Source organism: Tenrec ecaudatus, chromosome 12, assembly GCF_050624435.1.
Source record: "Tenrec ecaudatus isolate mTenEca1 chromosome 12, mTenEca1.hap1, whole genome shotgun sequence".
NCBI classification, from domain to species: Eukaryota; Metazoa; Chordata; class Mammalia; order Afrosoricida; family Tenrecidae; genus Tenrec; species Tenrec ecaudatus.
In genome coordinates this window covers 52056220-52082149 of record NC_134541.1, presented here as the reverse complement: position 1 = coordinate 52082149, position 25930 = coordinate 52056220, and the positions used below count along the sequence as shown (strand labels likewise).

At 39.3% G+C, this 25930-nt stretch overlaps 1 protein-coding gene across 1 annotated transcript in view; it reads left to right on the top strand.

The window, feature by feature from the left end:
* The window catches only part of RALGAPA2 (Ral GTPase activating protein catalytic subunit alpha 2), a 415476-nt gene that overhangs the window by 222978 nt on the left and 166568 nt on the right, over positions 1-25930 (top strand). The window contains exons 24-27 of the mRNA XM_075564042.1: positions 11285-11413; positions 19227-19355; positions 20165-20223; positions 24144-24252. Coding sequence (XP_075420157.1) covers positions 11285-11413; positions 19227-19355; positions 20165-20223; positions 24144-24252 — 426 coding nt within the window. The remainder of the gene's footprint in view (positions 1-11284; positions 11414-19226; positions 19356-20164; positions 20224-24143; positions 24253-25930) is intronic.

Here is a 25930-nt window from a genome sequence, read left to right as displayed (position 1 = left end):
TGCTCCCCCAATATTTTAATGCTATATTTGCATCAAAAGTAAATGCCCTGTGCAAATATCCCCTGTTATGTATATTTATGGATCTACTCCCACACTTGCTCAGCCCCAGGTCTATCCATGCATCTACTTACACAAATGACTGATATTGTTTCTGCTCCAGAGCTTTCCACAAGCTGCTAGGAGACACAAATCAGGGTGGATTATCCTCTTCTGACACAAGCAGCCAGGTACCTCAGAAAAAAAGCCGATTTTATTTCTTCCTGCCGCTACCCCCTAGCCCATTGTAACTTATTTGGTGATCTGTAAATACCTTTTTATTGACCGTGTTCCTGGATTTTGACCATCAAATTTGGTATTCTTTTGAGTGCTTCTCAACACCCAGCATTCCAAGAACCCTGATGCTCACTCTGTCATCACTTGCTGGAGGCAACTTGTCGAAACCCTTATTAATAAAGTCTAATTGTGATGGTTTAATAACTGCTTAAGAGCATATGCAGCAACCTCATTAATCTAGCCTACTGTCAAATTAAAATGAGGCTTAAAAGAGTTCTGATTAGTACAGTTATTATACCATTTTACTCATATAATCAATGAAGTTACAAAATCTGCAAGACACTATTGCCAAATTGCTTCTTCCATGACTTTCTAACACAATTTTCTTCATGTTATAGAATTACAAGTGTGTCTGAATTCCCTGACAGGATTGTCAGTTCCTCAGTGAGCTTCGAAATGCCTATTGTAGGAAGCACACATGAAAGACAGCAGTCCCTCATGATCCTTGCACTATAATCAGGGTGTTGTGTTAGCCAGAGAAAAGGAGATTGTATGTTTTGTCAATATTATTGATCGCTTAGGATCCAGGGAGTGGCCTCACATCAGTTTTATTTATTTTTAAAGAAGCTCTAATCTCATACTATGAGGGCATCCTTAAGGAAAACACTAATTTGCTGCTCTTCAAAAATATTTTGGAAAAGAGTTGCTCCAGATTTGGTTAGCATATCATAACCTCTGGCTTTCTTTTTACCGGAGAAAGAGTAGACATTTATTTTCCATTTTAAACTTTGTTCATTTCTTCTAAGATCAAGAATGTTTGCTCTCGATACTCTGTTCGACATCATGATGGAGATTGCAGCCAGAGCTGTTAGGTTGGAAAAGGAAATAAATGTAGTGAGACTGGAAAGGAGACGGTAAACTATCTCAAGTGACATGATACTGTTTATTAAAAAAAAAATCTAAGGAATCACATTAAAAATAAGAACTATTAGGACTAATACACAAATTCAACAAAGTTGTACAAGATCAATATACAAAAATTAATTGTATTTCTATACATAAGAAATGAACAATCTGACAATGAAGTTAAGGAAATTCCATTTACAATATCAGCCAAAAGAATATAATAGGTAGGAATATATTTTTCCATGATAGTACAAAGCCTACACATTGAAAACTCTCCTGATAAGAGAAATTTTAAAAAGACCTAAAAATGTGAATACATCTTTTGTTCACGAATTAGAGATTGGAGACTATGTAACTAAGATGGCCGTGCTCCAACTTGGTCCATGTATTCAACACAATCACTGTCCAATCCCAGCTGTTTGGGTTGTTTTTTTTTTTTGGTCAGAAGTGACAATGCAGATTCTAAAATTGATATGGAATTTCAAACTCACTATCATTGAGTCAACGCAGACTCACATTATAAGCAACCTTAAATAGCTAAAGCAGTCTTGGAAAAGTTGAAGTGCTCATATTTTCCAATTTTAGAATTTACTACAGTTATACTAATGTGGTATAAGGACAGAGCAGCAGAGTAGAATTGAAAACCCAAATTTAAACCCATGTATTAATTGCTGTGTGTGTGTGTATAAAGGCAATAAGGCCAATCAATGGGGAAAGAATAGTCTCTCCAACAAATAGTGCTGAATACAATTGATCTCTATATTACAAAAGAATGAAATTTGGCCTTATTTCACTTCATTAACTGAAGCCTTAAGAACAAAAACCTAAAACCAGCACCAACGTTCAAATTCATCTGAAAACTTAAGAAGTCTTTATTAAGGATTCAGTGCCCAATGTTCACATGCATATGAGACAATTTAAAACACTGTGACTGAGGTCAGGTACAACTTAGGCCTCATAGTAACATCCTTTCTAGTCAACATTTTCAAGAAGTCTGTTGCAGCAGCTTTAGACAATGACACGCATGGTTTGATCTCCTGACTAGCTAGACCTCTAGTTACTCGGGAAACGCAAATCAAAACCACAATGAGATGCTGCATTGTCTGCTCTTGAAGGATGGCACTGGTAAGACACATGGATAGTGCCATGGACTACCAAGAAAACAAACCAGTCTGCCTAGAAGTCCAGCCAGAGTGCTCCTCGGAGGCAAAGATGGCGAGACTTCATCGCCTATAACTTTGGACATGTTGTTAGAAGAGACCAGTCCTTGAGAAGGACACGCTTGGTCAAGTAGAAGGGCAGCTAAACCAAGGGGTATTGGCTGGCACCGTGACTGTAACAATGGGCTCAGACGTAAGCACAATTGTGAGGATGGTGCACAACCAGGCAGTGTGTCGTTCGATTGTGCATGGATTTACTCTCAGTGCAAATCGACTTGATGGCACCTAACAACACAACCCTCTTGGATAGCTATCATGAAAAAATGTAAAGGAAAACAGTAAATGTTGGAGAGGAAGTAGAGTAATTGGAACCATCATATACTGTTGCTCGACATGTAAAATGGTGCAAATGATACAGAAAACAGCTGGGCAATCCTAGTTTCTCAACAAATGAAGCATAGAATTAACATGAACCAACAATGTCTCTCAAGCATGTACTCAAGAGAAATTTAAAAATAACCTCACTGCCATCAACTCATAGTGACCTTATAGCACAGAGTTGAGCTGCCTTGTGGATTCCCAAGTTTGTAAATCTTTATGAGAGCATACATCTTTCTGTATCTGATCTATTTAATCATTGACTTTGTGGTGAGAAACTCTGCATAATGAACTAGATCACCAGGTGCCTAAAAGGAATGAAAGCAAGTATTAAAACTTACATATCAGTGTTCACAGCAGCACCATTGAGTTAGTTTCTTGTGCCAACCTGGCCAATAAACACATATGGGTTAATTGAAGGGTGGAGGGATAAATGGCTCAGTGAGCCTCACCTTCCTAGTTCTCGGTCTCTTGCTTTCTGATGGTCGAACCACGGTTCAACTGCCTTAGCCAGTTCCCTGTTTCAGCTGGCAAGGCTCACTTCCTGCAAGACATCCCTAAGGAGAAGCCACATGGACCTACCCCGATGCAGCCGTGGGTGCTGGAGCAGCTGTGTGGAGACCCCTGCCAGCGCTGAGATATTTACAGATTCACTGACTTGGCTTTCCTCCTGCAGTCGGCATCATTGCGTCTGTTTTGTAAGATGGAGGAGGACTTTGTGGATTGTTGTTGGACATATGGGTTAATGGTGGACTTGTAGGCTTGGGCAGCACTGGGTTGGGATGTTTTCTTGATCCACTTAACCTTTATATAAGACTCTCTCATACATGAGTTTCTGTGGATTTGTTTTTCTAAAGTACCCAGGCTAATACAACCATTCACAATTGCTAAAAGGTAGACACACACCCAATAGACTAAAGTTTGTATGCCCTTAATATTGAATATTATTCCATTATAAAAATGAATCAACCTCTGACACATGTTATAATATAGATATATCTTGAAAACCTTATGTTAACTGAAAGCCAGACACAAAAGGCCACTCACATAGGAGTCCATTTATATGAAATACCCACAACCAACAAATCTGTAAAGGCAGAAAGTAGATTGAGTAGTGGTTGTCAGAAGTAATACTACTGTGGAGGGGAAGGTATAAGGAGTAGCCAATAATTGGTACAGGGCTTTAATTTTAAGTAATGAAAATGTTCTAAAATTGGATAGTGATAATGATTGTACAGTTTTGTGAATAAACTAAAAACTAATTGTACCCTATAAGGGTGAATTTAAAAGTGTGTTGATGAATTTAAAAAGCAGTTAATAAAAACAGTTCAGACAGCCTAGTGACTTATGAATACCAGTATAAAATAAAATTTAGATACATATGTTATTTAAATTTTTTTAAAAAAACAACTTCCACTTTTCCTGAAGGAGACTCAAACAGTTTTCAGTAGTTTAAAAATTAGTGGGGTTGATCAACATAGTTGACAGATTAGTTGCTGAAGTGTTTACAAGCCATCATAAAATCCAATCCAAAAGAAAACCATGACTGAGTAAATTGGGGGATAGTTGGCTCACATTTGATCGCTCCAGAGTTCCTCGATGCTATGAAGCAGATGTTCGCCATGCCTTCCACCCTCCACCTTTCTTTGCCTATTCCAATATCAATCATTCCTCCAATAACTCCCTACTTCTATGCTGAGCTTGCTCATTCATTGCACGGGCCACACAGGACTTGTAGACAAGTCTCTGGTCTGCAGCCTCTCGGTCCGTGAGCCCTTGCTTTTGCCTGGCGGGCCAGCGCCCTGCTCTGCCTTCCGTCTCGTGGTTTGCCGCGGCTCCCCTGTTCTTTGTCGGGCCTCCTTGCCTCTGGGTCTGGGTCTGGTCTTGGTGGGGCACCTTCGCTCTGCCCCATGGTCTTCATGCCACAATTGTGGTCTTGCCTCAGTCACTTCAGAGATTTTCCAGTCTCCTCCACTGGTGGTCCCGGTTCTGATGGTACTGGGATTGCTCTCTGTGCTTCCTAGATCTTCCTTATACACAAATGACTGACTTTGAGAGAGGTGTGGTTACGTTTCAGCCAAGCATCCTCCCAAGGAAGCAACAGGTGGTAGGTAACTTGTTTTACACTCTGCTAAAATGGGGACTGGATCCCTCCGTAATCCACATAACAGAGCGCTCCCTGCAAAATGGGAGTATAGTCACAGGTAGGTGGTGGTGGTAGTGGTGGTGGTGGTTGTTCTTGTTGTTGTTTTTGGGTATCATTGAGTTGGTTCTGACCCATAGAGACAGTATGGTGCACAACAGAAGGAAACACTGACTGGTCCTGTGCCATTCTCACAATTCTGCTTGAGCCCATTGTTTCAGAAACTGCGTCGACCACCTTGTGAAGAGTCTTCCTCTTTTTTTCCGCCCGTCTACTTTACTAAGCCTGGTGTCTTTCTCCAAGGGCTGGTCTCTCCTGACCACATGCCCAATTCCAGAGTCAAAGCCAGAATTTATAATGCATCACATATGGGATTAATTGACTACATCTCAGTAGTTCTCTTTAGGACTGGAGGCTTCTAGAGATTTTCTGTCAGCTTGCTCTGTCAATCACTCCTGAAATTCTGGCCCTGTGCAAATGGTCTGAGCAAGGCCTGTGCCCATCAGAACTGTGCGTCTTATTTCCCACCATTCCCCCTTTTACTCTGCAGTCCAAGATACACCTGGCTTCTCTACAACAGTTCTCAGAGTGAGGCGCATGAGTGACTTGAATTCCACAGTCACCTCCACTCTTGCTGCTCTGATGTGTTTCAGTTTCTCCTGGCTTCGTTCAGGAAAGGAGTCATACCCAGGGGAGTCACATTTCCCGCCAGCATGTACAAAACTCGTTGCTTACCCTCTACAGTGAGCCATTCTAGGAGATAATGCATAGCACCTCCCACATATCCCTTGTCCCAAACCTTCAAGAGAATTCACTGCTGACTTGCCGTATTGTTGTGTCCAGTGACTTGTGTGGAAGGGCAATCGTCATGCCACATTTGACTATGCCTTTTATTTTTTAAAGGGCATAAGAACATAGGTTTTATTTTTATCACCTCAGTACTCTGACTTTTACCAACATAGGTGAAAGAAGGCCAGATAACCTGTGTTTGTGAGCGATGTCTTTGTGCACAGAAGGGCAGATTCTATTTATTTAGCACCAATGAAAGAACCCAGATCAGGCTTGAAACTAGGAGGGCTCCGCAATTTTGACTAGATGCTAACCGGAACAGTTTTATTAATTGGCATCTCTAAGGTTTGCCAATAGTGCAATACTAGACACCTACTAATATGTCTCCAAGATATTGCAGGATGTGTCTGCCTTTTTAATCCATAAAGCTTGAATTATATCAGTTTCTCCACATTAGTTTTCCCCCAGTTCAAGAGTAGAGGCAGTATTACCTTTTTATCAACAAGGTTAATACACTAAGAACCCACTATAAATCAGCAACAAAGTGATCTATATGTTGTAATGTTTTCATTTTTGTAAAGTAAAAATTAAAGCAGTGAGTTGAGTTATTTTTGTATATACAGATGTTATATTTTTCTGGATATTGTTTGGCCTCATGGAAGGAGTGAATCACTGGGTGAATCACTGGGTCTGTTTGCTCTGGAAGAGCAGGCATAAGTCCGCTAAAGAAAGTCAGTGAGACAGATGGCTGGCTATTGTGTTACAACCATCATCTGCTGGGCTGAGAGCAAATATTAAGTGAATAATGTATATATAATTGGTGTTAAAGTACAGTTGCAACATTTCTAAAACCATTTGAAGGATGGAACTTTCTTGAACATTTATATTTCATAGGCTCCTCTATTGAAATGTTTTTGTGTACAAGGCTATTTTGAACTGCTTTAAAGTGGATATTTTCCCCAATACTTCTGTGCAATATTTTGAATTGAAATGGCCCATGATGCCCCCCTTTTTATTTCCCATAACGAGACGAGCTCTAAATTATAGCTGTGCAATTATGTAAACAATGGAAATGCTTCCCAAATGAATCCTTCCTTTAAAATGTTCATTTTGTGTAATTGTTGGAAGATTTGGAGCCATAATAAACAAAATTATTTTACACATCTATCGTTCTAAAGGTCAATTATAGGAGAAGCAAAGAAGCAACACAATTTCTGTTGACATCACCATAAGGTTTTTTATCACTTGTGTTTTTTTCCATTTACTGTGTACATAACATTCAATTAAAGCAATTCATTTACCAGGCTGAATGTGGTTTGTGTTTATAGACCTGTGCTCTGTAGGGGAGGAAATAACATGCCTTTATTTGAATTTCCTGATTTTTTTTTTCAAGATCAGTGATAAGAGACAGATGTTCTCACCAGTTACTTTCTCATAAAACTGAATCTTCTGATAAGCTGTAAATTTACAATTATAATCTTAGGATGTACATGAACTTTTACCCAAAAGCATGAGGAAAAATACTATTTTGATGGCCTATTCCAATCACACCATTTTGTAGCATACATTTTATTTCCTTTAATTGAAAGCATTAACCACATCCTGGTCAGCTTATAAGAATAAGCTAGATTCTTATATTAAACCTCATCTTTATTGACTAATTGTTTAGTCTGGTTAGAGTATGGAAACAAACTAATCCTGCTATCAGTCTTATGTAGAACTATTTAGAAAAACAGAACACGAAAAATCTAAAAATATCATTTTCTAATTTTGTCATTTGCCTTAATATTACATGTGCTATGGCCACTTGCTCTAAAGCTTTGCTAAGGATATTATTTATCTGAATTTTAACGCCAGAGTTTAAAATTTTCTATGTAATTGAATAGGCTCATTTGTGCCACCTTGAACTGTTTAAAAATAATCGTTCTGTGTGATAGCAAATAGTAGTTGGCTGAAATCTGCAAAGTAAATGTGCAAAATCAGTTTGACAAAGTAACACATTTCAAAATCTACTCTTTTTTGGAGTTTTTCCCTCATGTGATTATGTTTGCTATCTTCAGGTTCTTTTTTCCTTTTATAAAGGCACATTGTCATATCTCCTATCTCATTAGATGCAATTGTTCAAGGAGGTTATCATCACATTAAGCATTATATGTCTGCCCATAGTCACCTAGTTCTTCCCATCGTGTTCTTGATTTCTTTCTGTCATGTCAGAATGTGAGTCCAGGGCATTTCCAACTAGTGGTCCTACGCACAACTCTGAATAATATCAAACCGCAGAATGAGCATGTTTGCCCCTATCCCACTCTCTGCCAGTTTTTGTGACACTCACAAGCAAGCTAGCTGGAATTTTATAAGACCTTCTCTCAACACCTGATGTTGTATTTCTCCCTTTTAACAAGGAGAATAGCCCAGAGCTTCTAATTGTGGTGTTTAGCAAAAATTCAGTATCACCATTTTACTGCCACTGCATTAATTGAAGGGTTATTTTCTATGTATGAGAGGTATGCTTGTTTTCAGAGTACCTTAACAAATTTCTTAAGAATGAGTCATTTTAAGTAGTGTATTAAGTAAATTATATTCATTTTGGACGTGGATATGACAGAAAGTGGGAGCCTGTGTGTGAGTGAACGAAGTTTGAGAACTATCCTACATTGCCGGTACAGAAAGCTCTGGAGCTTGGGAAGACACTTCCAAAATCTTTGGATTGGTTTTGATTCTTTTCTCCACAGATTCCAGTTATAATTGTGATCTTAATGTATTGAGGAGAAAGCAGGAAAAGGATTCTGCTCTGAGCTTGAGGAACTGGTCATACACTTTGGTGCACGTCTGTCGGGATGGACAGCTGCTCTCCTCTGAACCACATACAGCTATTTCTCGTTCCTAAAAGTTATCACAGAGATAAAAAAGGAAAACAAACTTTGCCTTCTTTCCTTTCAGCATGGATAAGCAAAACAAGCAGGCATATGGCTATAATGTTGCTGAATGGCTGTGTACTTGACTCTTTTAGCCCCCACATTAGCCCAGCCTGTGCTATATTTCCCTTGTGACTGCTGGCCTGGGCTGGTTCTCCTTGGGGCTCTGGCTTCGTGTGGGTGGCAGGGAAGCATAGGGTAGCCATCTGTTATTTTGCCCTCTTGTTCTGATCTTCTTGCCTGTAGAAACAGGTTAGGTTAAAGTGGCTGGCCTAGGTCCAGTGGATTGCGAAGGGGTGGGGAGTGGGGGCAGGCGGGAGGCGTGGACCATGTGACTTTACCCTCACCACGCACATACCTGCTGTCTCTAGAGTCAGTGAAAGTTTACTCATTTTTTCCTGAATTCTCTGTGCTAGAAAATTGTTACCTTTCCACATATGAATCTTACAAAGCCAATAAATACCATTTTAAAACTGACTTTAACTAATTAAAAATTTCACACAATCATCCCAGAAATAAATATTTCAGTTAAAACTCTAAATTCCAATAGTGAAACAGGGCTAGATTTAAGTATGTGCTAAAGATTTTTAAAACCTACTGGGTTCAGGGTTTAGCTCCTCAGCCAGCAGATGGAATTAATAGAAGCATAACAAAGTTAACATCACGGTTGTTTGCATTATTAATCTTCAAATGCACAGCATTCTGCTACCTTGATAGCAGGTTTGCATGAATCCTTTCATTGCAGCATATGTCAACAGAAATGTGCTTCCATCTGCTGCTGGAGAGCTTGGTGCCTGATATTCTGAGACTCGGCCCAGCACAATGCGTACCTCTGTGAGTAATTACAGGTGTGTGGTGAGGAGCCCAGGGCATTAATCAGAGGCTTAATTATGAAAAAGGTGGATCTTTTGTTCTATTCGTAGAGCATGAGTTTACCACACACTTTCTAAACTGCATCATCCATCTGCTTACCCCCTTACAATGTTTGCCTTAGCTGATAGAGACCCTGAAGTGTATCAAAGTGCGAGATTAAAACAGGGTTAAACATTAACGTGAAAGAAGCATGATGGAGGTTTTTCTTCCCTTTCTCTCTTCCTTCCTTGAAAAATAATATTTTTATTACCCTTTTTACTTGCAGTACAGGAAAAAGTCTGTTTAATGCTAAAACATTAAATTAATATTTGCTAAAATATCTAAGGGAGCTCTACTGGATTAAATATTGTCCAGTCATTTCAATGGCCATAAAAATCATGATTCGTAGGAAGTAAATCTGTCCAGCAGCTAAGAAAAAAAATAAATATTAAGAAAAATATTTTGTGATTAAATAAAAATTATCTTTTAAGAACACTACATAGTAAAGCTATTTTTATTAAAAAGGGCTAGAATTTAACATATAACTACTATTTTGTTCTAATTTAATAGTATTGAATCAGGATTATTTAAGGAGATTTTTTCAGATAATCACACTGAAAACTAAGAAGCCAGGTCTTTTGTCATATTTTGCTTCTTATATATTCAGACTGTATCCACGAAGGCCACAATTTGAAATCATCAGTCACTACATGGGATAAAGATGGGGCTTTCTACCCCCGTGAAAAGTTAGTCTCAGAAACTCACAGGGCAGTTCTAGCCTGTGCTGTGGGGTTGCTATGAGTCAGCATCAATTCCATGACAATGAGTTTTATTTCTGAGTATAGGTTATGTAACTATAAGTCACTTAACTAAGTTTGTGATTTTCTTACTAACTCCCCTTGTACACCCACACTTGCATAGATGCCTTGGCTGTGGATAGAATGAAAGCCATCCAGGAGTGGCCCATAGTCTACCACATGCAGAAATGGAGTCGTCATCTTAGTCAGAGTAGATCTGGAAAGCAATGAACCAGCCAGCCAGCTCTAACTGAGAGGCCATATCAGGCAAAGGAATATGAAGTATCCAGGCACATAGCAGGCTTCACCTTGCCTTGCACACTGAAGACTCTAGTTGGGCTTTGCCATCACACTTGTACTTAGAGCCATAAGCATCATTAGAAGTACCTGAGAACGTTACCGGTCACATCACCACCAAACCAAAACTCTGCCATCCAGTTGATTCCTAACTCATAGCGAACCCTGTAGGACTAGGTAGAACTGTCCTGAGTTTTTCTGAGACTGTGACTCGTTATGGGAGTAGAAAGCTCTGTCTTTCTCTGGTTTCACAGTTCTGATCTGGTGGGTTAGCTGCCTAACACATAACCCTACCCTGCCAGGCTTCGCCCAACATTACCATGGCACGACATATATTCCCATTTGGGGGCACATAAAATAACCTGGAGTGCACATTTTCATCTCTTTCATTTTAAGATTTTTATATGTAACAGTGTGCTTTGAACTTTGAAAACTGAAATGGATTGAAAGGTAAAAATAGAATAGACTGAGTGAGAGGTATTTGAAAGTTTTATGTACCGCCCTGTTCCCACAGCTTGTCCAAGGAACTCGCCTTTCGTATCTAGTTCCACTGCCAAGGTTTCCATCTCAGACAATTAGTGATATAGCTTGGTATCTGCGCTTTCTTAATGGTAAAATGAGAACACTAGTCTAGATTGATTCATCTCCCAGTGCCCCTTTCACAATAAAATTTCTATGTTCTCTTAGATTATACAGCGGTCATGTGTATAGATGAACTGACAATGTAGGGGTTTTTTTCCTTGAAAATTACAGTTTGGATTCTTCTATTTTTAGGATATCTTAAATACCATCATAAGGCACTGCCCACCCCGCTTTTTTTCCTTGGGCTTGCCTGGCTTCTCCGTGCTGCTGGGGGACTTCATCGCCGCGGCAGCCAGGGTCCTCAGGACAGACATGGCGGTGGTAAGTAGGAGAGTCCTCAGCACCCAGGCTCCCTGGAGGCTCCACAATTGCTAACAAGGTTCAGATTTCTCTACTCACATTACTCATTAGTGCAATGTGAAACTGGCCTCTCAGGGTAGATACTCTGTTAGCTGATGTGCGAAATTGTAGAATAAGATGACACTCTGGTGTTGGAAAGGTGTTTCATCAAAAGGCCAAAGTGTGAGAAATCATATCCTCGCTAATATTTCAGCACATTTACACAGTCCGAAGCGCAACTTGTCTCTGATCATCTGATTAGCATTTTCCATTTTGGTGTGAGACAGCACAGTTGACGGTGGTAAAGGCATCACTCTAAGTGTGCAGTAGCAGCAAGGTGGTCTTAAGAAATGTTAGTTACTGGTCTCGGGAAAATATTTTATTAAAATGCTAGCATACTCAAATTTTACCTTGAAAACAATACATGTTGTCCTTTTGTGCCATTACCAAAACTCTGGTAGGATTTTTATCCTAAAAAATTAAAAGCAAGTGAACTACTAAATGAGTATTAAAGGATATGAAAATAATTAATTTGCATTCTCCTTACTTAACCTCTACGATTAAGGTGATATGTTAATACTCTTGAACGAGTGGTCTTAAAGAGGGAGCCTCAAAAAGTTTGGAGAAATTACATTTTCTTGCAGTTCTATTTTTCTACGAGCTTGGTGAAGCTGCTCTGTGAAGGACCTTTCCTACTTGTGTTTTGTGTGATTTCTATCTCGACTGGTTCATGGTTTCACCTACAAGTGGTATAAATAAATTAGTTGCACTATTTTCCAGGAACTTGTTTTAAAATTAATGTGACTATGCAATAACCCAAATTTTTGTATGCCACGTGATTACTTATTTTCTGTTTACTTATCCATCCTGTAAAGGGTGAACCATTGTTGTGTGTGTGTGCTTTTTTACACTTCCCTCAGTGGAGTCTTGCCTAATTGTTCTTTATTTTTTAGTTTTAACTATATTGTAGATATATATTGCACATACCCCATGCAATTTGATGGTTTTAACATATTAAAGTTGTGAAATCTTCACCACAATCAATTTTACAATTTATTCATTTATTTACTCATTATTAAAAGCTCCCCATTTTCATACAACCTCCCTGCCATAGCTTTAAGAAACTATTAATTCAGTTACTATCTTTTCCTATTTTGGATTTCATGTACAGATTTCCTATTTTGGATTTCATATTTAGAAAAACATACCTCATCCCCCCCCCAAAAAAAACACACCACAAACATAAAATCCTCAATCCAAAAGAAAGCAGAAATAATAAAATGTAGAACACATATAAAATGGATCAAAAGGGAGAAAAATATGATCAGCTGGTAAATTCCACGTAACTGCATCTTCATTAGTACACGTTCCAGTGCACTCTGTGTGACAGCAAGACTAGTCACACCCGTCCATGGTCGGAGGTGACTCACTGGAGGCGTACACCACCTGGGGGGCCGTCCATGAATTTGGGCCTGTCACTGTCATCCTTGTGCTGTTAGGTGATACCGAGTCAGTTCTGGCCCCTGGCAACCTCATGCGCAACAGAACGAAACACTGCCAGGTCCTGAACCGTCCTCACAGTTGATCCTGTGTTTGAGCCGCTGTTGCAGCCATAATGCCAACTCATCTCCGTGAGGGCCTTCCTCTGTGTTGCTGCCCCCCTACTTTACCGAGCATGCCATCCTTCTCAGGGACTGGTCTCTCCTGACAGCCTGTCCAAAATATGGAACTTTTCATTCTTGCCTCCAAGAAGCCTTCTGGCTGCACTTCTTCCTAGACAAGTGAGTTTGTCCTTTTGGTGATGCATGCACTCTGCCTTCCACAGCCCTCTGTAAACTGGGCGCTTCGCATTTAAGCTCTAATATAATTCCTTCCTCCGTTCTTGGATTTTGTTTACAGTCCTTGGATCACGTCAATTTGTTTGCTTGTTTCAAGCATGTCTGCTTGTTTTAAGACAAGCCTGTACGGCCCCAGAAGCTGTTCTTTATGACGGCGAGGCACCCTCTGATTTCTTCACCACACCTTTCAACAGCACCTATGTCATCAGTGATCACTTCACGAGGGAAAGTGCGGTGCAAGAGCGCATCATAAGAACTAATTGATCTTCGATTAGGGCTATATTCAGTGCAAGCTCAAAATCTAATGATGGATCTAATCTATGGTTTACATATTTTCCTGGAACACTTTAGAGACATCATTAACATTTTATTGGGGAACAGTAGAAATCACACCCATAGGACATATAGTGGTTCTAGTGACAGTATTATTAATTTAGCCAATGATATAGAATTTAAAATACTGTTGAGAAAATGAAAATGTACATACATGGGACAGTTTTTTAGACTGAAATACAGGGATTATTGATTTGTACAGATTGAAAAATGTTAAGTGTCTGGACATTATTTATGTAAACAATGAGGGTCAGTAATAAGACAGAGCTTTTAATAACATTCACTAAGGTAGAATTATGGCTGCTAGACCAAGATAGATCATAAAAGAGCAGAGGATGAAAATAGCAACTATATGGAAGTCTTAAGTTTTCTAGAGAAACCCTCAATGCAAGAAATCTGAACCAAATCCGCAACCTTGGAATAAGAGTCATCTGCATCTTCTCACACTAGAGTCTTTCGGCCTTTACTCCAAGGACTTAAGCTCTTTTTAATCTGCTGTAGGTGTGTTTAAGGTAAAATCCAGCTTCACTTAGTGCTGTTTCTAAATTGGATCCTTCTGGTATGGCCAATGAAGAGGATTGTGCACCTTGCAGGGGCAAAGTCCAAAGTTCCAGTTGTCCATAATGCACAGCCTGAGTGACCAAGGACTAGACAAAAGTTCAGTCAAAAGTGCCAGATTATGAACATAATACCAGATGTAGTCTCCCATTTAAGGGCCATAAGAATAATGTTAAGCATGTTCCCCAGTGGCAGATTGCTCTTCACGGATTACCTGCCAACAGAAGTGAAATCACCTTCTCTGAGATAGATATGCATTTCCCTCCACACCCCCAAACTGAACTTGGATTAAGATTCACTAACCATCCTTGTCTGAGCGTCTGCTGATTTGGGAGGACCATGGACTAATGCTACATGGCAGGAACTGATTGGTCCCTCTCTCTGCCCAGCATGAGAAATGGACCCTAGCTGAGGTGAGATCTCCTCTGGCAAAGTGATTTTTAAGATGTACAAATAAGGAGGTGATGTGGTTGATGAGCATCTGGGAGGCACGTGACCTCGTTGCTTGGAGGCCAGATTAGAGGATTGCTTGACCTAAAACAGATGATTGCCCTTGTCTTGGTGTGTTTATCCTTGTCGGGGCGATTTCTTACAGTATTTGCCCTTCTGTCATTGACCATGTCATGATGTATTTTGTAGTCTCCTCACTGTGTTTTTGGGCTGCATAGTTTTCTATTCCACCACTTGTATGTCATACTGTGGTGCCGTATGTGTTCCGGTGATGCTAGGTGCTACATCACTGGTATTTCAGACACCAGCAAGGTCACCCCAAGTGAACAGGTTTCAGCAGAGCTTCCAGTCTAAGAACAGACTAGGAAGAAGGAATAGGCTTTTTATTTTTAGAGAAACTAGGCCCTGAAAACCTAATGGATAGCTGCAGAACATTGTCAGATACTAAAATCCTCATGAATAGCAGCAGAGCATTGTTAGAGATCGTGCCAGAAGATAGCAGGCACTTCAGGTCACAGAAGGCACTCAAAATATGACTGAGGAAAAGCTGCGTTCTCAAAGTAGAGTCAACTATAATGATGTAAATGGATTAAAGCTTGTGAGAGTAAAGCCTTCTACACATACATTTCCAATAGGACACCATGCAAAATGAGAAGAAACAGCTGAGAACATCAATTAGTAATCAGAACTTAGAATGTACAAAGTACAAATCTAGCAAAATTTGAAATTATCTGAAATGGAATGCCCGAGGATCCCTATCCTAGGCATTGGAGAGCTGAAATGAACTGGTGTTGACAAGTTTGAATCAGACAACCAGAGTCATATGGCTGACTGTGCTGCGAATGACAGATTCCATTGGAATGCCGTTACATTCCACATCAAGCAGAACCGTTCAAGATCTGTCTTGAAGTATGATTCTTTGATCTAACCCCGTACATGGAAATCCAGTCAATAAAACTATTACTCAAATTTATGCACCAAACTTTAAACCTAGTGATTAAGAAATTGAGGAACTTCACCAACTTCCTCTGTCTAAGATTGACCAAACATGCAATCAAGATGCATTGATAATTATTGGCAATTAGAATGCCAAAAATTGGAAGGAAAAGGGGAAGGAGCAGTATTTGGAGTATACAGAGCTGGAGATCCCCTGATAAACTCCATGAGCTCAAGCCATGGTGTTTTCAGTTGATTCATACGGAGATGAAAGTTGGACATTGGATAAAGAAGACCAAGTAAGGATCGATACATTTGAAAAGTGATGCTTTAGAACAATATTGAAGTCACGAAAGACTGCTAACAAGACAAACTCATCTGTCTTGAAGAAGTATGGCCAGAGGCCATCGTAGAGGCAAGGATGGCGAGACTTCTTCTTATGTACTTTGGACATGTTGGCAGTAGAGACCAGTCCCTGGAGAAGGACATCATGCTTGGTTAAGTAGAGGGACAGAGAAAAAGAGGAAGGCCCTCAGCAAGACGGATTGAATGTAACAACTGTGAGGGTGCCTCAGGACTGGGCAGTGTTTCATTCTGTGTGCATAAGGTCACTATGGTCAGAACAAACCTAATGATACCTAACAACAACAACACCTTGTTCCCAACTCACTGCCAACATCGCTCTTCGACACCGTCTTCCGAACTGAACTCTACATGTGAGCATTCGATTGCCTGCTTGATAAATCATTTGGGTAGAAGATATCTCACATTGGTATCCTTAGTTGGTCACAGAATTCTTCCTCTCACAGGACACACCCTAACCGCTTTGTTCCATCATTTTTCTTTATTTTTATGTAAACATTTAAGTATAAAACCTTTTTAAGTATAATTTTTAAGTATACTTAAAAAGTAAACTTTTTAAATATAAAAGTGATAGAACATTATATCTAACACCTAAATTCTAGCATCAAGATTTTGCTCCTCTTGCCTCATCTATCCCATTAATTTTTTTACCGTAATATTTTAAAGCAAGACCCAGGTATCATATCATTATTTCTCTGTTCTGCTTTGTGTTGGCTCTTTGTATTTGTCACTTCCCACATGTTGTACTTTTACATGATGTTTATTTCCTACACTAGTAGTAAGGATTTTGAGCTTTTACCACTTCTTTACCCTATCTAGTGGATGTTTAATAAGCTCTGCCCTGTGATAAGAGGTACCTGCAGCTGCTCTTATTAATCTGTGAACCCGGATCATCTTTCATATCTCTGCTTCTTCATCAACTTCCTAATGAAGAACTTTTGGCCTCTCTCTTTCCATATACCTCTTACCAAGCAGAATTAATTATTTCCATTTTTGGTACTTCTCTGTGTTCTAGATAGGATTCTACCATGACTTCTAGAAACTTATTTGAAAAATTTAACATTTAGTGTATTTATCTGACTCAAGGGGAGGGTAGATACCTGCAATGCAGTGAATTATTTAATATGGCTCTTATTATTAAAGCCATTGCCTTATTCATAAAGCCAGAGGCTGTATTACTCTCACTAATTGACCTTTTCTAATAGGTCTTGGTAAGAAGGTAGATGTTAATGGTGGTGGAATAAATTGGAAAAGGATTTCAATAATGTTTGTACAACATGAACAGTGTAATCAAAGGCACTTAATTAGATATGTAGATGTTATTGAATTGGAGAATGTTCTGTTACATATATTTTTGCCACAATTTTAAAAATGATTACACCAATAACAATGAGTACAAAGAAGAAGAAAATGTTCTACAATTGATTGTGGTGTTGATTGTACAACTCTTCTGATATTATTGAATTATTGAATTGTATGACATGTGGATGAAGTGCCAATACAACTTTTTTAAAGGAAAATAGAAATACATTAATTAGATTATATCATTCACCTGTGAGTCACTGTTAACAGGGTTGATTGTGATTACCATTCTTGTGGGAATAAAATCAGCCATCTGAGAAACACGAGGGATCTCACCACCAGCAAAGGTAGAGTCAGGAATGATGCATGGACTTCAGACCTTGAGATCCCTGTGCATTGAATCTCCTTGATCCAAGAGAGCTATGGCACTAGAAGAATGGCAGAGGAGCATGAGCAGAACCAGGAGACACAGTGTGAAACAGAAGAGCAGCGGTCCCAGCCCACAGAACAAGTAAAGCTGAGTGCCTTGGGCGTGGGTCAAGGCGCTGGTTTGTGTAGTAAGGTATTAAATGGGGGAATTGGTTGTGCTGGCCCACAAAACAGGGACTGCCAGCCTTCATTCAGGCTGAGGGTTATAGAAGCGTAGCATACCCTTTGGGCATTTATTGGCAGCTGTAAAAGATCTCTGTAACATTGTGCAAGCGGAGCAGAGGCCAGGTCAAGAGGCTGAGTGCCAGAGAGATGCCTACCTGCAGACATGTGTTGCTGCAACTGTTGTTGAATGATTTTCAGCAAAATTTCACTTGCATGTGGTAACGATATTGTTTTGTAGTTTGTTCATTCTCCTAACACGTTTCATTGAACTGTATTTATCTATTTATTTGCTTTGACTCCCCAACCCACTTACCAACCTATTATCTGTCTGTAGATATTTCATATCTCAAGTGCTTAAAAATATAGAGCTAGTACAGGCCTAAGTACAATGTGGGAACCATCTATCACTCATGAGCTATATAACCTTTAAGCGTTAATGACCTTTTCTGAGCCTTACATTTCTCACCTATAAAATGGAAATGACAATAGTACATCTCACAGGTTGTTTGTTGCAAAGATTCAATGCAGAAATGCACATACAAACTTATAACGGGGCCTGCCATAGAGTGCGAACTCTGCAGTGTTGGCTGCCATCATTCTAGTTATTGGTTAAGAGTAGATAGGTAGGTGGACAGATGGATTGGTGGATGGGTAATGGATAGCATGATTTTTTAATATAAGTGCCTGTCCCCATTCTTGATTAATCACAGCTGTGTATAAGTGCTGGCTGGGTTAAACTGAAATCCAGTGAAATGCCTCCTTTGAAATATACCTAATTCCAGTAATGAGCTTTATAGCTTTTGGGGTGATACATAAATTTAATTGATATATTCTCTTTTTTATGATGTTTTATATATACATACATAAAGCCAAAGCTAAAGTCACTGCTATTGAGTCGATGCTGGCTCATAGCAACCCCAAAAGTGAACAGTTTAAAACCACCGGCCGCTCTGAGGGAGAAAGAGGAGGCTTTCTACTCTTTCTACTCCTGTAAAGAGTTAGTGTTGGGAAGCCACAGAGGCAGTTCTCCTCTGTCCTATAGGGTCACTGTGCGTGTGTATATTTGTGTGCGCATGTGTGTGTGTGTGCGCATGTGTGTGTGTGTGTGTGTGTTTGATGAACCTTAATGTATGCTGTTGATAGTGCAGTGGATACAAGTTAAAGAATTTTTATCATGGAATTGGAACTAACAATCAACAGCCTCAAGGTTTAAAAAGAGTATTTATTTTTTAAAAACAACCATGACTGGGTCATCTGCCTTGTGACTAAATGAAGCTAGAGACCAGTTTTCACAGTGCTTGTTTATATGCAGCTGTCTTGATATCTCCCAATCATTTGGGCAAGCCTCCCTTAATAACCACACACATTGGCCCCATGTCTAAAGGTTTTTCATGTCTAAGTGCTTCACTTTACTTTTGTAGGCGCCTCATGTGGAAGCCCTCACCATTCTCGGTTCACTTGTTTGCTTTCCAAACACCTACCAAGAGATGCCACTTCTGCAGTCAGTGCCGGAGGTTAATGAAGTTGTCAGAGGAGCGGACGATATCAAGGTAATAATCCACTATGCTGAATCTCAAGGTTAGGAATTTAAAATTATAAGTGTATGATTCTCATTTCCATTATGTCTTAATCTCCTTATCCCTAAAGTTTTGCTATCTACCTAAAATTTTCAGTAGTTGATTTTAGTAGGTAGAAATTTATTAGATAAATAATCTATTGCAGTTACAACTGATAATTACTTTCTTCAAATGGTTTTTATAAGATATTTTGACCATTACTGTGGGTTATAATTATATAATGAGTAATCCTCAACATTAGTTTGATTGACTTGATTATGCTAATTTAGAAAAATCTGTGAACTTAAAAATGATTGACATGATTGTTCAATCTATTGTTGACTTGATTATATGTCATTAATAATATGAACTTATAAATTATTTCTTGCTGAATAAAAAAGTAAACATTTTTTCTACTTAATTAACTTTGAGACCAACAAGAAAAGCTTTCAAGTTCCAGAATTACCTTCCTATCAAAAATATATTATTTTAATATATAATATATTTACAATTAAAGTCTAAAGGAACTGAGATTTTTCTACCTAGAAATCTCATTTGCCCTGCTAGGTTTTCATTGTATACCCTGAGTACTCTGCTCTGGAATTATGCTCAGTTGTCCAGAGACGCTCTTGCTTAGACCTCCATCATGCTGTCTCCTATCCCTGTCTCCTGTGAGCTTCCCTGGAGAGCCTTTGAGCTCCCAGATCAGTCAAGGGCTCCTTGCCTACCTGGACCATTATTAGAGTGAATGGAGAACCAACTCTTAAAACTAACTTTTTATTTTACTTAATTTGTGTTTTCAGCATTACCTCATTAATATTTTACTGAAGAATGCTATGGAGGAGCCAAATGAATGTGCAAGGTAAATGTTGAACAGAAGGTAAATTATTTTATAATTTTAAGATACACATTTATGTGTAAACACTTAAAAACTTCCCTTTTATCCTGATAAATACTAAACAAATATAACATAATTCACATCAGAAAAATTTCATTACCTGATTATGTAAAGGCGACATTACAAATGGAAAGAGTAAGGTAAATAAAATTATATATAGTGTTGTTATCATCTGTGTATAAAACAAAGGTAGCTAATAGGCATATGTATCTGTGTTCCCTGATATTTCCTAAAACAAGAAACAAAATGGTAAAAATCCAAGAGAAATGTTTACCTATAGGATAGTATTTCTCAACTAGAGGTGATTTTGCCACCCAAGTGACCTGTGGCAATATGCAGAAACATTTTTGTTTACTCCGGAAGGCACATGAGGTTGCTAGCAGTCTGCAAGCAAGGTATGAGTTTTGAGGACCCCACACAGGATAAAAAGGTTGTACCTTCAAGGGAGAATCCTAAAATTGGGAATTACCAGTGGAAGGAATACCAGTCTCTGCCCCTCAACCGCCAACCCTACAAAGCCAACAGAAGCCCAAGTCCACCTGCCTCCTGGGAATGCTCTGATCTGTCTATAGACTCACCTCAAGCTAGGCCAACTTTCTTCACTGCCGTGTTACCTCATTAATGACTTTAAAGACTTAGTGTTTTGTTTGGAGTTTGTTTAACTTCATGAATGGCTCAGTCTAAATCACCTAGTCTGACATGACCAGAAGCTGTAAACTCAGAATCCATGTTCTAATATTAAGCTAACCTTGCATTTTGGGTTAAGCCTAAATTGATTTATATAGTGCTAGAACCAATTTGGCTAGTACTTTATTGAGGAAAGGTTTTCCATCCTATTTTAGGAGCGCTGCTACCTCTGCGGGCTGAGCATTGGGCTGATGACTGTGAGGTCTGCCGTCTAAATTCCCTAGCTCCGCTCTGGGACAGAGATGAGGCGGACTCCTTCCACAGAGATTGAGTCCCAGAAATCCAGAGGGACACTTTTACAATTTCCTATTATTTCTCTATGAGTCAAAATTGACTTGATGGCAGTGAGTTTGCTTCTTTTTTTTTTTCATCCTGTTTGTGTGAGATTTGGTCTTTTGCTTTTTTTATGTTTAGCCTGTTGCTTTGTTTTTTCTTATTATATATACCTAGTGTATTAATAATTCTAAATGTTTCTTCTATACTGCTATAGGTTTCCATTGATTACCAAAAATAGAGCATTCATATGAAACTTTTCTTAAAATAAAATTTTTATAAAACAAAGAAGCTATCACCATTAATTTTGAAAATTTCCAGACCTCTAAAATATACTACCAAATTATACATAAAAGTTAAAATAACACGAACATCGAGTGTTCGTAGATATAGCTCAGCACCATGATATCTTCATGCTGAAATGCTGAGAGGAATTCACAAGAAGGGAAGTAGCAAGACAACATCGTTCTTGGGATGCTTGCTGCCTCTCTAATCGTTTGCAGCAAAACAAACACTGAACATCATTTTCACTTTTCACCAACTTTTATGAAAGTAATTTTTCCCCAGATTTCTTTTGGTTAGTGAGCAACTGAGCAAAGTTAGACCCACCACGAGGTCATCAGTTCAAACCCACCAGCTGCTCTTCAAAAAAAAAGATGAGGCTATCTGCTACCATAAAAATTGAAATGCCTCAGAAACGCTATATGAGGCGGTTCCTCCCCCAAATGAAAAAACTACTGGGCAGGGCTTTCACAGTATGCATTTTTCCCAAGAGGCAAACATCAAGCAACTCGCTCTGAGTTAGTGCACCCAGTGGTGTCACCTTGGAAGATGATGTCTGGTCACAGTGAATTTTTTGTAAAAGCAGTTTCACTTGAGTCGTTTTTTGTGATGGCTGATTTGGGAGAATGGTGTGTTTCTGTGAAATTTGTTTCTTAGTTGGGGAAAATGTCGTGGTGTTAAACTGTCGTGGTGTTAAGCACAGCTTAGGAGAACAGCACTATGAGAAAAACTCAGGTGATTTTCTGGTTTCAAAACTGGTGAGATGTCAATTGATGAAAAACCTCATGCTGGACGTCTGTCAATCCTAACAGGCGAAAATGCCGACTCCTAGTGCATTTGGAGTTTGCTGCACTGGGTCAGACTGTTAATCAAGCTTTCTGCTGTGTGCAGGTATTCTCAACCTGTGGGCCGCGGCCCCTTTGGAAGTTGAACGACCCTTTCACAGGGGTCACCTAATACATTCTGAATATCAGATATTTACATTGTGATTCACAACAGTAGCAAACTTAGAGTTATGAAGTAGCAACAAAAATAATTTGATGGTTGGGGTCCCCACAACATGAGGAAGAGTATGAAAGGGTCGCAGCATGAGGAAGGTTGAGAACCACTGGTTTAGAGGTTCTGAAAAGATTGCATAACAGTGTGCAACAAAAAAGGCCTGATTTTTGGCAGTCGGGGGGACTGGTTTTGCCATCATGACAGTGCACCTGCTCACGCAGCCACCTCAGTGTGCTCATTCTTGGCAAAAACAGCATGCCTCTCTTGCCCCATGCACCTTACTCAACTGACCTCGCTCTGTGACTTCGCTTTGTTTCTGTGAATGAAGAGGGACATGAAAGGACAGCAATTTGACAATGTAGAAGAGGTGAAGAAAAAAACAAGGGAGGTGCTGTCAGCTATTCAAACAGAGGAGGTGGGAAAATGGTTCCAAGACTGGAATTGCAGGTTTGACAAATGTATTAAGTGTAATGGAGAATGGAGAGTACTTTAAAGGTGATAAGATTATTTTTGCAAAAAAAAATTAAATACATAGCTTTGAAAATGTAATACAATTTGGGGGATAGCCCTCATATCATAGGATCAAGTCAAAATCCACTTGATGATACTAGATTAATATAGATCGTTTGTAAAAGTGAAATGTCATAAAATGAACTTTCTGAAAAGTATATGTTTATTTTCAGATTCTACGGATTTTGATTTATAGTATTTTTATCATTTCATTCTAAAATTTTCTAATTTCCATTTTTATTTTGTGATATGCACACATATGGACACACAGAGCAGAATAATCTTTGTCAAAATGAGCATGACTCTGTAAAATGGCGGGAATATATATAGGCTAGTCTGAAAGTGCTGCTTTTAGAATTCCAATTTTTATATGCTTGGGTTTATTCCAAACAAAACATGTCTGAACGCATTTCTGAATCGAGGGATGCCTGCAGACAAGTTTCCTCAAACCCTTTTCCTTTGTCTCATTAGAATTCCTTTTAAAAATGGGATGCTTTTGTGCCATGAATATAAGTGATTTAAATTCAACTTAATATCTTCTCAAATCATTGATTTGCAACTAGTATGTGGGAACGATGTTCCACATACACAACAGTTTTTAGTTGCATCAAATTATCTGGGCTGCGATCCAAAAGGTCTGCAGTTCAAAACCACCAACCATTCCAGAGGAGAAAGCCTGGGCTTTCTAAACCCATGGGGAAGTTCTTGACCCTTTAGGGTTGCTATGAGTTAGAATGGACTGGATGGCAGTGAGTTCGTTAGTAATTAGTTAGTTAGTTAGTACAATGAGTAAAGAAAAACAGTTCCAAACTCAAAACATCAGTATTTTCTAAGATTCATGTTTTTAATTATTCCTAAAAAATGCCTTAGAAAATAAAATGTAGCTGAATGTTTTAATTAAAATGAGTGATAAATATTTCTTAAAATTTAAAAAAATTTTAAGGTTAAGTATTAACTAATGTTAAGATTTCTATTTGTCCTCAAAATCAACATTATAAGGGTACCTTTTCTTTTTCTCAAGACATTTTTATAGATGTAAGTATAAGGTTTACTATTTTGTATAAAAACATTCAAAATATTTTCTCATTAAAAAATCTCTTAAGTGTAATGATAGTTTTCCTCTTTCTCAAAAGATGCATTGCCATTTGCTCTCTTGGGGTCTGGATTTGCGAAGAACTTGCACAGGGCACGAGACATCCCCGGGTGAAAGAGGCCATCAATGTTATAGGCGTAACTCTGAAGGTATGCCAATCTGTGGTGCTTATTTAACATTAAGGTATATCTTAGATCGAGAAATCAATTGTAGTGTCCATTCGTGCTTTGTTTTCCCCTATATTACACAGAGGTTGTCATTCAAGTTTCTTTGTTTTCTCAATGTCATGTGGAATGTGCTATGAGGTTCTCAGGAGAGACCATAGGAGTTAGCTTCCTCACCAAGAACCTGGGCATTTCCAGACCAATCTTTGGTGCCTGGTACCCTGGTTCCTCTGGATAGCTCTGGTGACTAGGTGGCTCCGGGACCAGGAAGAAAGGTATTACCTGTCTGGTAGACTCACAGAAAGGATGCTTTCATGTCCTGGCCTTCAGAGCAGGACCAGAGGAAGTCCCCAGTGATTTCCAGTCAGGGTTCTTTAATGCTCACCATCTGAGGACTAAACCTTGAGCATTTCTAGGACCTCCTTTCTCCCACGGGTCATGCGAAGAGCACTTATTTTGGGATCACAATATGGAACTATCTTAATGATAAACTCTCTGAATACTTTTGTCAGACTTCACCATAACTCAGGAAGGTGGATGTTACAATTCCTATTTTTATGCCTAGTGAAACAGGCCCAGAGAAATCAAATCACTTACCTTGGCCAGGGAGGAAAATCAGACCTTATAAGCACACCTGAGCTCTTACCTGCATTGATAGACTGCCGGCCCTTTCCTGGGCCCTGCTTAGAAGCAGTTGTGACAATTCACATTGCTGCTTCTCTTCCGCATCAAGAGCAAGCCTCGTCCCTGCGGAGCACTGTGCTGGGCGCTTCTGCTAGCTTGAACTCATAGCATATCTCTGTACCACAGAGCAAAACCATGCTCCGTCCTGTGCATCCTCCCCCAATGCTCTGTTGGAGGCCAGGGCTGCAACCACAATGGCAGCCCACCCTGTTGACAAGTGTTCTTCTTTTTCACTGACATACCTTATCAAACATGATGTCCTTTTCCAGGGACTCGTCTATCCGGAGAGCATGTTCAAAATACGTGAGGTGAAGTCTATCCTTCCTCGTTTCAAGGAGCATTCTGGCGGATAGCTTCCTAGACAGATCTGTTGGTTTTTATGGCAGTCCCCAGTACTTTCAATATTCTTTACCAACACCATAATTCAAATATAGCCATCCTTTTTTGGTCTTCACTGTTCATCGTCTAGTTTTCATGTGCAGTTGAGGCTATTGAAAATGACAGTCACACCTCAGTCCTCACAGGGACATCCTTGCTCTTCAACACTTAAACGATTCTGCACAGTAGAGTTGCCCAGTGCAGCGTGTCATCTGATTTACCGACTGGTGTTTCCACGCGTGCTAATTGTGAATGCAAGAATAACGAAGCCCTTGGAAACTTTGGTCTCTTCGCCATTTCTACTTGTGAGGCTGCTGGTCTTTGCTTGGAGTTGTCATCTACACTGAAGACTGCAATCATTGATCTTCATCAACAAGTGCTTTAAATCTTAATCCTTTCAGCAAGCAAGGTTGTTGCATCTACAGGCTGCTCATAACCTGTCCTCTCATCCTGATGTGTTGTATTTTTCTTTATGTAGCCCAGCTGCTTGGATTATTTGCTGAGCACACAGATTGAATAAGTATGATGAAAGGATACAACTGTGATGTACACATTTCCTGATTTTAAACTGCTCTGGATTCCCTTGTTCTACAAAGCAATT